The sequence below is a fragment of the Macaca thibetana genome, chromosome 4 (assembly GCF_024542745.1).
Source record: "Macaca thibetana thibetana isolate TM-01 chromosome 4, ASM2454274v1, whole genome shotgun sequence".
NCBI lineage: Eukaryota > Metazoa > Chordata > Mammalia > Primates > Cercopithecidae > Macaca > Macaca thibetana.
Genome location: NC_065581.1, coordinates 56,566,912 through 56,580,150, shown reverse-complemented (window position 1 = coordinate 56,580,150; position 13,239 = coordinate 56,566,912). Strand labels below are relative to the sequence as shown.

General features: G+C 32.2%; 1 protein-coding gene across 1 annotated transcript in view; it reads left to right on the top strand.

The window, feature by feature from the left end:
- The first annotated feature begins 8,327 nt into the window (after positions 1-8,327).
- BMP5 (bone morphogenetic protein 5) overlaps positions 8,328-13,239 on the top strand; it is a 122,559-nt gene continuing 117,647 nt past the window's right edge. Inside the window, exon 1 of the mRNA XM_050788785.1 lies at positions 8,328-9,576. Coding sequence (XP_050644742.1) covers positions 9,087-9,576 — 490 coding nt within the window. The 5' untranslated portion in view covers positions 8,328-9,086. The remainder of the gene's footprint in view (positions 9,577-13,239) is intronic.

The window sequence follows — 13,239 nt, the reverse complement described above, 5'->3', positions numbered from 1 at the left end:
TGCTTTGGGCTGTCTCTTTGTAAAGGTATGGAAATTATACACTTCTCCACTGTGATCTGAATAATACATGTGACAAATGCTATGATAATGATTACTTTACATTTATGAAAGAATATTCACATGCTGCATCCATTGACAATTATAAAAATTTTCTGAAATATATATTATTAATATCCCTCTTTAAGGTGAAGAAACTGAGGCAGAGGTGTTAAGTGACATTTCTTACATGTAACAAAGCAGGCAGTAGCAAAACCAGTGCTTGAAGGCATATAGGCAATTATCTGTATGTTTTAGATGATTCTTATACCAAGCTATTAGTTGGTTGTGTATTGCTTACTTCAAAGATGAACAAGCTAACTTTTTCTCTTTTCACTCATCATATTCAGAAGTTGACAGCCTCCCTTAACACTAATGGAAAACCTCAGGGTAGATGTGCATTTTAATTTTATTTCCTTGTGCAGTGGAAGAACAATTAGTCAATCAAGCCTATTTTTCTCTATTGCTACTGCACTGGGATACCATAGGAAAAGATTTGAGATGTGCTGTTAAAACAATGAGGAAATGTCACTAAGGAGAGAAATGCTGTATGTCCTCCAGGATATTAGGAGATTGTACAGAACGATAACAGCATGAAATCCCTGGCTTTGTCTAACTTTGTCTATCCATAGACATAACAATTTTATTTGGGGAAATGATCTTTTCATAGTAATTCTTAAGTCTTTTTCTCTTCATCAAGTGATGAAACAGAAATACAAGCTTTGAGTCCCAGGTTGTCAGTGTGAAGTAACCAATGGAAAAGCTCACAACAATCTCAGTTTTACTGGGCGAAGTGCCTATGATAATAAGTTATGAAACATGTTGACTTTTATGAAGCATTTTCTCATACATGTTCTCATTTAATGGGTTCAACAGCCTCATGATAAGGGGCTCTTTTTTTCTCCATTTCACAGATGAAGAAACTAAGATTCAGAAATGTGACTCTTTGCTGTTACTCTGTAGTTGTGTGATTCCACTGTGACTTTTCCAAGGTCATTCAGACAGTAAGTGACAAAACCAAGATATAAATCTTGTTTCCTGGCTTTGAGCCCTATGCACTTTCCTTGGCAAGCACCATGCTTCTTAAATATCCCTGGCATCAGTCATGGAAGTGGAAAAACTATAAGCAATGGGAACTGAAAAATTTTTACAACATTCTTTGATCACATGATAAGTGATAAGGAATAGAAACTTTCTACTAAAAAGTTTCAAGCATCCAAATGACATTTGGATAATTGCAAATATATAGTATTCATATCATAGAATAATGAGTTTTAAGCTTATGCCCTGTAGTTACTGATTTTATCCTTCCAAGAGATTGTGATTTTATCATATATGGATGATTCATATTTCAATTTGGTAGGAAGATCCTGCTAGCCTGTTCTTGGACTTGTAATTGTAGAGGCAAGCGCCCATTGAAATCTGTATATTTAGATTTATAGAGAAAGCTGAGAGTATTTGAACTGCTCTAGATTTCCATGGAAATAACTGGGCATCTAGAGAGCTCTTGAAAAGCTGACTAGTTGTGAGTGTTGACACTTGTCTGACTCTGTTTAAGAGATGTTATTAGATTGATCTTTTTCTAATGTGCCTTTATCACTGATTTAAGAAGCATGCTTAAAAAATATATATAGGTGTGTAGTATATTTACATATGTGGAGTGTCTGGATTATTGTAGAAATTGTAGACAATTTGGCTTAACTTTATTTCCCTAGAAGTGGTTGGAGGAAAACATACAAATCTTAGAAGACTTTCTAGAAGACACAGTATTAAGTGGGATTGCATATTGGATTAGAGCCTACTATTAAGAGAAAATATCTCATGCCAGAATGTAAAATTATTGGATGGTAAGAAGGTAATTTCTTAGACTCAAAGATAATTATTCATTATAAGTGTGAACTGACAGGATATAATCTCAACAGCTACTTAGGTTATTTTCTTGTATTTTTACTATAAGTCTGCGTATCTCATTAAAATTCAGAGTTATTGCTAGATTCAGTGGCACATGCTTATAAGTGTTAGCTACTCAAGAGGAAAAGGTAGGAGCATTGCCTGAGCCTAGGAGTTATAGTTTATAGTGTGCTGTGATCACGCCTGTGAATAACTGTTGCACTCCAGGATGGGACACATAGTGAGACGCGTCTCTAAAAAACAAATTTAGAGTTATTATTACTGTTATTGTTGTTATTATCATGGTTTGTTTTGGCCAGAAATAGTGAAAAAGTTGTGAATATTTCAAAAGAATGTCTATCTACATCTGAAAACACTGAGCTTCTTGGGTTGGGTAAATAGGGTACAATATTTGCATCTGTTTCCACAAAAGCAGTTTAAAAGTAAAATGAAGTTGTAAGATGGGGAGAATATTATTATATTGCAGATTGATGTCATCACTGCCTTGCTGATGAATGTGCAGCTATAAAAATACAACTGTTCTAGAAGAAAGAAGAACTGGAGATTAGGAGAAGAGATGGTAGGATTAAATCCCTCTCTGTAGGAAGAAAGGGGCGGTGAAAGGTGAGAGATAAAGAAAACAGTTACACACTTGAAAGAGAGTTCTAGATAAGAAAACTAGGAGGGATAAGCCTTTTAAAAATGGAGACACAAGATAAAGAGTTTCTTGTAAAATAGAGGAACAAAAAAGATATAAACAGAATGCAAAGTATAAGAAAATAAAATCAATACATTTTAAATGTAGGAAGTAACTGGGAAATGAAGATGGAAAGGAGATCCAGTGTAAGAGGAAACTTCAGAAACAAACATTCGCCTCTGAGGAAGATGCATGTGCATGCACACACATGCACATGGCTCTCTCTAAAAACCAAGAAAATGGGAAACTTCACAACTGAACATATCCAGTATAGATAAGAAGGCTCTTTTTATGTGAGTTCAAATAATGACTGAATTTTTTAAAAGTAGATTTTAAAGCCTTGTAGTGGAGGAGGCTTTATAATTCACATGATGCTATAATCTAAGAAAAAAACTGTAAATAAGAGCAGAGGACTATGTAACAAGTAGATACCATTTTGAAAAATATATTCTTATTCCCTCTGTGAAACAGTAGCACTTTGTGTCTAAGAAACTGCATTTTAAACTCAGTATTAGAAAGACAAACACTTAAGGAAATTGTTCTAGAAACAACTGACCTCTAATTTGGGGAAGAGTAGGAACTGTTTTAATTACTGCTATAGTAAGTACAGAATAGCCTAGTATTTAGTCTGTAAATGGATGGAAAAGGTTTTCTTGATGCAAGCAAGCATTGTGTATCTGTTTAAAGAATAATTTATTACATATCATAGAAACTTAGCAGCAATCAGGGAAAAAATAAAAAATATTTCTCTAATTTGAAGTTGTTATATTACTGAAATATATAGCTTATTATATGTGATTTGTATGTTGCCAAGATTATTTGTTAGGCGTTCTCAACTTTGGCTACATATTAATTAGTATTGAAAAATACTAATGCTTGGAATCATTCTCAAGAGTTGTGGTATAATTGGTCTTGGGTGTGGTCCCACCCTTAGTATTTCTTAAAATGTCCTCCTGTCCCCATTTGTGATTCTAATGTGCAGCCTGGTTTGAGAACCTTTGTGTTAGAGGGATATTTACACGTACAGCTTGAATATTAATAATTATTGTTATGTTCCCCACTATTATATTTCTTTAGTGTATTATATCTTAGGAAGCAGATAGTCCATATCCTCTCATATCACAGAATATTAATGGATTTTGGATGATGTACACACAAGTTCTTTATATTCCTGATGGACGATTTCTGTCATGTATCTTGGGCCAGTTTGTTAGGCTGTAAATTTATCTTAAAGGTTTTGAAGAAGACCCTATAAAATATTGTCTGCTTCCTAGAAAGAAATAATGCTGTGGAATAGTAGGGCCATTTAATTAAAACATTACAGATAATAGTAAGTCTGCCATCAAGGCCATTTTGCATTAGGTAATTTTTAAGTTTTCTCCAAATTGTCTCATTGTGAACATATCATGACTAGTGACATTTATAGATTTTACTCTCTACTCAGGATCAAGGTGCTGTTAATGGGAATTTTGGGGTAAATTGGCAGCTGTGTCTTTCATGAACTGTCACACTACTACAGGTTTTGAATTGGTCAACTTACTGGTAAGATACTTGTAGTTAGAGTCAGCCATCTAGAAAAGTATAAATAGTGTGGGCTTATAAGCATTTACTTTGATACTCACAGACATGCCTTTAGTGCATTCTTTCATGCTCCAGACCCCACTTCATCTCAGGTCTACTGTGTGTTTCATGTCTGCATGTACCTACTGAGCCTTAGCAGGTGTGCTCTTTATTGCTAATGTTCCTTAAACAAAAATGGTCATTTTCAGGGCTTCTTACATTGTAATATGGGTCATAAAAACAGCACCAGCAAAACAAAACAAAACACATACAATAAGCAATTACAGTGCAAAGGAATGAGGTGTTAATTGACAGGAATAGAAGTTGCTCATTTGGGTCAAGGGCTACTTCAATTCAGTAGGCTGTTCTTGTAATGATAGACCAAGGTATTTTGCAAGTTCTTATGTAATTCTTTACATAATGCTTTCACTTCTGAGTTATTACAATTGCCTAGTATTGACAGAAGTTTGTAGTTAGATTCATAACTCTGAGTAAGATGCGTAATTGGCAAGTTTCTTTATGAAAGGAAACTTCAGAAGGTCAGGAGAGCCTACATACTAAGTGATGCAGCAATTCATCAACTCATCAGCTTAATGAATCCTTATAACTATTACTTCAGCGAGAACTGCCCTTAAAAAATTCCCTGGAATATTGTTCATCTTTGTTAAGAAAATGGACTGTTATGCAAATATTAACTGAACCACTAATATGTACTGCTTTATACCAGTGACCAAAATAAACTCAGCCCTTCTTTTCATGCAGTTTGCTTTACAGTTAAAGTCTCAAGAAAAAACTAGAAATCTCCCTTGATTAATAACTACATTGAAATAATAATTTTATGTCCTTAAATATATTCGTAGGATAACATTTACTCTCGAGAAATAATATAAAAACAATCTTAGGAACATGTAATAATACAAAGCATACTGAAAAATCTTCTGTTCATTTAAAACTAGTCAGTAATGTCACCATCCATGAAAAATAATACCCAACATTTCAAAAGTTTTTGGTGACTGTATTTTATTATGCATTTTCAAGTCTTCCTTAACAACTAGTAATCAAGATGGACAAAAAGCCTATGCTGCCCATGATTACAATCCCTTTCAGGTTATAACAAGCAAATCTAAGTCAGATGGTGGTGGTGTGGCACTGCTCTGCCTTCCTTTGGACCACACCGTATTCTCTATTTATATGTTTTTCACTCAAAGAGAGTGAACTGAAGTAATTTAATACCATAGATGCTGCTTTGTTATGCATTTGTGCATGTAGTCACCAAAAAGAGTCTAGAAGGTGATACCTTCCCTAAATTCCCCCACTTCTTCCAGCCTCTTCAACATTCTAAGTGGCCTTATCTCCACCCTTACCCCTTACTCCCTCCAACACAATCTAAGATAGCTTTTGCTTAAGATTTTATAATCACATTCAAAGGATTTTGAATTTTGTTTTAATTTGAGAGACAATTTAGAAAGCAGATGCCATTTACATTGGGCATTTTTCTTTCACTGCAGTCATATCTTTGTATTAAGAGATTTTTCTCCTAATTGAGAGAAAGGAAAAATGTTTTCAAGGAGAAAACAACACAAAACAAAAAGCCAAAAGTGAAAAAGAAAGGTCCTTCTAGAGCAACACAGACTTAAATGCTTCAAATTTTTTTGGAGCAAGTTTCTTTTAAAAAGCTAAAAAAAAAAAAAATTGGTTGATTGGACATAGTTGGTTTATATATCAATGGATGAAATGTGTCAGATTTTAATGAGAGAGTGAAAAATGAATAGAAAGAATGACAGTGGAGAAATACTTCTTACATGAATTCCATTGTCTCTGTTCCACACCAGAAATTTCCTAACATTAGGATATATCCGGGGAAATACTACATTGTGAAAAGTAGATTTTTACAAGGCTCCTTTTTTTTTTTTTTTGAAATGTGCTTATCTTTAGACACAATTATTGTGATGTCCTGGGTGTTTTTCCTGTCCCCATGTCTTCTTTCTCAGCATATGCTTATTCCGTATGTTCAATGCCTTATACAACTTTAAATACATACTCTGAAATTTGGAATGTTTATACTTTGAAGTTGCAAAATACTTTATCCTTCAAATTGCTCTCACTACAAATCTACCTGAGAATTCAAATGATGGAGTAAAATACATGTACTTTTAGTTGAAAATGAATCTGACTTTTTGTTTGGTGGTTACTATTTCCTCTTTAATTCCTGGAAGGCTTTTTCTTTATTTTCTTTCCCTCACTGTACAAGTTGATCTTTTTGAAAAATAAGTGTTTGCCAAATCTAGTCTGAGTTGGAAGGGAAAGTCGGCGGGGAGGGTGATTACTTAATATTCTGACTAAGAATACTAGCAACTGATTTCCAATATAGAGGTAGGCTATATGCCTGGTGAAACAATTAAATTATAATTACACTGATTGATACTATAAATCATGCTTTGGGAAAATGAGTTTTAAGACTTGTGATGCCTAGTCTCATTTTTATTTTTCACATGTATCTTAGAAAAAAAATCACATATGGAAGATAATAAGAGTTGTTTCTTCCTCTAGTGTGGTAAATTTTTACTTTGTAATTCTGTGCTGTGCTCTAGAGACAAATGAAGCAAAATCATAACTTTGATGATTTATTTTAAAATATTGAGAACTGTAGCCTACTTTAGGATGTTTTATAAATGCAGATAAACTTTTTGTCTTAAAGCAATTGATTTGACTTTGTTTCTTAGTTTGGTTTGGATATTAAATAAGCACTGTCAAGAATTTTAGCCATTTAAACTACTTCTTTTTGAAGTGGTGTTTCTTAACTTACTTTCAACCTGCTCTATTGCTATTCTTTGTGAAACCTATTTTACAAGGGTGTTCCATGTATGTCAGCATTTGGGTCTGCTACTGTGGCATCCTACATGACTATTCATAATTAAATTTCAGTAAAGCAAATATTAAATAGCAACATCAAGTTTTCGTGCAACAACTTTGTATAAAAAAATGACGCATACAATAAGATTCTGCAAGCCCTTTCAGTATTCTGCATTCACCAATAACTGAAGACTTCTGAGAAATATGACTTTTCTTTATACACTCAGAGGAAATATTTAAAAAGAAATTAAACAAGAAACCAGGCGCCTGTAGGTAGAGTAAAGGAAAAACATTAAAATTTCATAACAGCTCTAGAATTTGCTCGATAAATTTACGTTGGTATCAGAATACTATCCCAGACAATGAAAGTACTGTGAGCCCTAAGGTTAAGTGAGAGCCTGTAAGGAAAATTAGAGCTGCACAAAAACATTGTAGACTTCCAAATTTTAAAGGCATTAAACATTAAGGATAAACACATACTTTGCTCATTTCCTTGGATTAAGTATGGTATTTTAGAAAGGTGTGCACTTTCCCCATTTTACCCATCAAATTTTAAAAACTCAAATTTCAATCTGCATGTAGTCATGAAGATTTGATTTGTGTTTATTTGCATGGGTTAAAACAAATCAAAGTATTGGGTACAATTTATGGGAAATATCTAATTTGTAGGTCTGTGTGTATTTCAACTGAAATAACTTAAAAGTTATGAATCATGACACTACATCTTAGGATATTTGTATTTCAACTTTCTGCTTAAAATTTTAATATTTAAAGACACTTAAAGCTAGGTTATCTAATCACTGTTATTGAATTATTACAACTACCATTTTGGCAGCTAGAATATATTTATTAGTGATTAATTCTCTGCTGTATTTTATTTTAAAAGGATTTTCTGTCATTAAGAAACAGTGAATTAACCTCAATTTACAACTCATCCTTTTATTTTTTAAGAAGTGCATTTTAATGACATACAAAAGCTAGAAATAATCTCAAATATAGAACTGAGATTCATCAAGCTAACTTAGGCACAACCTGAGACTTAATACAGAAGTGTATTAAGTACATGTCATTGAAAAAAAAGATCTAAAGAAGTACTACGTAAAATGGATGGCAAAATTTTCAGTGTACTACTTGAAAACTGCCTTTTATTTCCCCTAGAATTTGTATGCCCCATGCATCACCGTTCTATGTTAGATGCGTGGTTATAAAATTGTGAAAATGGAGACTTTTCTGGTAGCAAAAGGGTTAAGTTCTTTTTGCTTTACCAGTTTCAAATTACAATGAGAAGCCTCTTCTTTCCCAGCAGGGTTGTGCTTACATTACTCTTTAGATCTCTCTTGAAGAGGGCTGGTATATTTGTGCCTGCTGGAGGTGGAATTAACAGTAAGAAGGAGAAAGGGATTGAATGGACTTACAGGAAGGATTTCAAGTAAATTCAGGGAAACACATTTACTTGAATAGTACAACCTAGAGTATTATTTTACACTAAGACGACACAAAAGATGTTAAAGTTATCACCAAGCTGCCGGACAGATATATATTCCAACACCAAGGTGCAGATCAGCATAGATCTGTGATTGAGAAATCAGGATTTGTTTTGGAAAGAGCTCAAGGGTTGAGAAGAACTCAAGAGCAAGTGAAGATTACTTTGGGAACTACAGTTTATCAGAAGATCAACTTTTGTTAATTCAAATACCAAAGGCCTGATTATCATAAATTCATATAGGAATGCATAGGTCATCTGATCAAATAATATTAGTCGTCTTCTGCTACATCAATGCAGCAAAAACTCTTAACAACTGTGGATAATTGGAAATCTGAGTTTCAGCTTTCTTAGAAATAACTACTCTTGACACTTTCCAAAATATTTAAAATAGGAAAGGAAAATCAGTGAGGATGTTGTGCTCAGAAATGTCACTGTCATGAAAAATAGGTAAATTTGTTTTTTCAGCTACTGGGAAAGTGTACCTCCTAGAAACTTAGATTTTTTTTTTTTTTTTTTAAGAGGACAAGAAGGACTAAAAATATCAACTTTTGCTTTTGGACAAAAATGCATCTGACTGTATTTTTACTTAAGGGTATTGTGGGTTTCCTCTGGAGCTGCTGGGTTCTGGTGGGTTATGCAAAAGGAGGTTTGGGAGACAATCATGTTCACTCCAGTTTTATTTATAGAAGACTACGGAACCACGAAAGACGGGAAATACAAAGGGAAATTCTCTCTATCTTGGGTTTGCCTCACAGACCCAGACCATTTTCTCCTGGAAAGCAAGCATCCTCTGCACCTCTCTTTATGCTGGACCTCTACAATGCCATGACCAATGAAGAAAATCCTGAAGAGTCGGAGTACTCAGTAAGGGCATCCCTGGCAGAAGAGACCAGAGGGGCAAGAAAGGGATACCCAGCCTCTCCCAATGGGTATCCTCGTCGCATACAGTTATCTCGGACGACTCCTCTGACCACCCAGAGTCCTCCTCTAGCCAGCCTCCATGATACCAACTTTCTGAATGATGCTGACATGGTCATGAGCTTTGTCAACTTAGGTATGTTGTTCATTTGTTTGTTAATCTATGTTATTACAAAGTGGAAGTTTTTCCTAATAGTAAAGGAGCTGCTTGGTAGGTGGTCATGTTTATATAAAGTCATTTTCTCTAACTCTCCTCTTTAGCTTCTGTTTTGTTTCTTTCATTCATGCTATGTAAGATTTTGCCTTAGGCAAAAAGTCATATATATGTATATATATTTAATATGAATAGTTAAATTTAAACACTGATAGTGTGGGTCTTTTTAGATCTTGTTAAAATTTCAACCTCACTTAAATATATGAATGCAAAGGCAATAGTCTAAAAACAGGGACATTTATGAGGATAGCTATGCTATGGGTAAAAATAAAAAAAAGAAACGAGCACTTACAGATGGGAAAGTAAAAGTGACATTCTGAACCACTTTTTTTTTAAGTGATTTAAAGCACATATAAGTATATATTCACATACTACTTAAAAATCTCTTATCTAGGGGAAGCAACTACTGTAAAAATATAGATGTAAAATTAACCAAGATCGAATAGCACCATAAAAGATTACTATCAAGGAATCAAGGAAGGGATTCTGAAATTCTATAATAAATATTTCAGAAATAAAGTTTCAATCTAACAGTTCTTAACTGTAATGTGTAAAGTATGTTCTACCTACTTGATTTTTTTCACAGGCAAGAAAAATGTAAAACATGCTTTAGGGGTCTTTATCTATACAAAATTTTCCTTCTACATGAGATAAAATATTTAATTGTAATTTTCTGTAAACCACAACAATATCAGTGAGAACATTTTAAAATTATGTCTTAGTCATAGCTGGTATTTCATGATGGATTTTAAATACTGATAATGTCAAATGATAATTTAGTTCCCAGTATTCCCTCTCACAATAATATTATGGATTACCAATTTCAAATGATCTTATAAGGGCTGTTGTTTTCTTTAAATGTTTTAGTAAAAATCGAAGGTGAAATTTACTATCTTCTGGCAGGCAAAGGAAAATAACATAGAATGTATTTTATTTTTGAAGATTAAAAATTCTATCAACAAATTTAATCCACTGGGAAGAATTGAGAACTTTATGATGTTATAGCTTTTAGAACTTCGTTTTACAAATGCAATCTGCTTTGACTTAAAATTAACATGTTTTATAAAACACTTAATTAAAAACTTCCTCATGTAACATCTCAAAGGAAATATTCTTTGAAAAGTCAGATTATCAACAAATCTTAATAACATATGAATGCTTTTATAATATATGTTGCTTAATATACTCTGCTCATTTGCTCTTAGCAATCCTAGCATGAAGGATAAGGTACTTAATAAATCATATGTTTTATGTTACTAGAGACAAAGCTCTCATTATTAAGTGAGTAAGTCATCATTTGTTGCACTAATCAGGTGTCCTGGAGGCCTTTTCTTCTACATATAATTAACAGACTTCACATGGAACTTTTTAGCCTTTAAAATATAGCTTAATGTCAAGTTAATTTGATTGCTTTTACCTAGTATAAGGGACATGAAAACGTAGCTTGTGGTACGTTTTGCTTTGTAACATTTCTAAAGTATTATTCAAGAATTTAAAGTAGTGTAAATATTTTAGTAGAAAAATTTCAATCTAGCAAAATTTATATATTCATAAATCATTGAGAAAATCAGGTCATATCATCTAAAATCTGACAAAGAAGCATATATATGTTACATATTTTAATAAACAATAGCTCAGTCATGAATGTCATATTTTATTAGAATTGTTCTGATCCTTTACAAGATAAGTGTAAGCATGATTTTTTAATTTACGTGTTTATTTTTTATAAATCTACGTAGAGTAAGAAAGTCAAAACAAATAATAGTTTTATTCGTTGATTCCTAGAACTTTTTTATTATTGAGAAACACATTTAAAAATAAATGACATTTTAGTTACATTGTTCAGATTATAATAACATAGCAGTTTATTAGCTTATTGCCTATATGAAGAAATACAATTATTCATTAGACTCTAGAGAAACAATGTTAGTTATAAGCTTTAGAGAAATTGTGTATTTATTTTTATCATGCTTGAACTGCTGAGTAGTACTTTATACTCAATAACAAGCTATTGTTTCTTCTTTATTTAATAATTCCAAACTGTCTTACATGAAATTACTGACAAACTGATTCTGACACTAGGTGAGTTTTTCTTGGTAGACTTTAAGGAAAATTAAACAACAGTTTAATTATCCTTTGATCATGCCTTCTAATAAATCCAAAACTTATAGTCGATCACTACTTAGTAAAATGCTTTAACTTTTGCATTTCTTTTATAATCAAATAAATAAGCATACTCAGAAAAGGTGAAAGTGTAATAACATTATTAGCTGCAATAAGAGTGTCAGTGCATTTTAAATGTAATATCCATTAGCAAATATTACCTGTAGTTTATTTCATGTTCTTATAAAACTAAAAAGGATTAGATTTTATTTTTTCAGTATCTTAAAATATATGCATATAGCTGAGACTAAGTACAAATGAGTCACGTTAGTAATAGTCAAGGGATTTGTATTGAGGAAGTCACCTGGATATTTAAATATGTGAAAAGAATCTGTTGACATTTCCCATAATTAGAAGAATTATATGAAAAGGATCTAGTAGCATCCTTTTCAAAAATGCTTGTGTGTTGTCCTTCTCAAGTCAAATAACGGATTTTCTACAGTTACCTTTTCATTCAGAAATTCTTTTTTCAACATAGTTTTGGTCATGAAGAACAATTAAGCTTAACCCAAACTCAGAATCATGTTTAACAAAATACCCACTGTTTAAAATTCAGATGAGATTAGCTTTATGTTCATAAGTGAAAAATAGATTTGAATTTACTAAAAGAAAAATAAAATGTAAATAAATTGCCTAAGGCATGCAAACATCTGAATGTGAAACCAAAAACATCATTTTAACCTTTATTTTACTGAATTGTTTATTTTGAAGAAATGAATATAAATTATTAGTTGTGTGAAGAGAAATATTTTTTCTATCATATTCATTATTCTTAGGCCACTTTTATCAGTCTCATAGTATTAAATTTTACAGGTTGAATTATTTGCTTTTTCCCTAAAACTGTTGAATGTCGGTGGAATTTTTGCTTAGTCAATATAACATTATTTTGTTAATAATAATGTCTTTCTGTTTAGTTTTCTTTTTTAACCATCTTTTTGTCAAAAGTGCTAAGTGTTAGTATATGTATTAAATACCAACACAAGTTAAAGGCATGATTAGATAACTTGCTTACAATATTTATCTCTTGTTTACACAAAGAAAACATGTAGTGTATTTCTAAGATCTTTTAGTTAGAAGCCAATTTTGATTACTTGATGACATTGTCCCCACAATGACATAACACTAGATGTTTTAGAGGAAGTAAAAAACAGTAAAAACAGGAAAATTACTTTTATATTATTCTTTGTATCTACATATTCCTCTGGAAAAAGTTGAACTTTGAGTTTATTAATGGTTTTTCTCTTAGATATATTTCAAGAAGATGTTTTAATTCCAAGCATAAAAGTATTTAAATGTGCTGTTAATTTTTTTAAATATGAGAACATACTTAGTATGTTATCATGAAAGAAAAAACGCTTTCAAAAACTTTAATCCTTTTTTGCCTACTTACCCTAATCATTAAGTTCTCTTGGTACTGGAAGG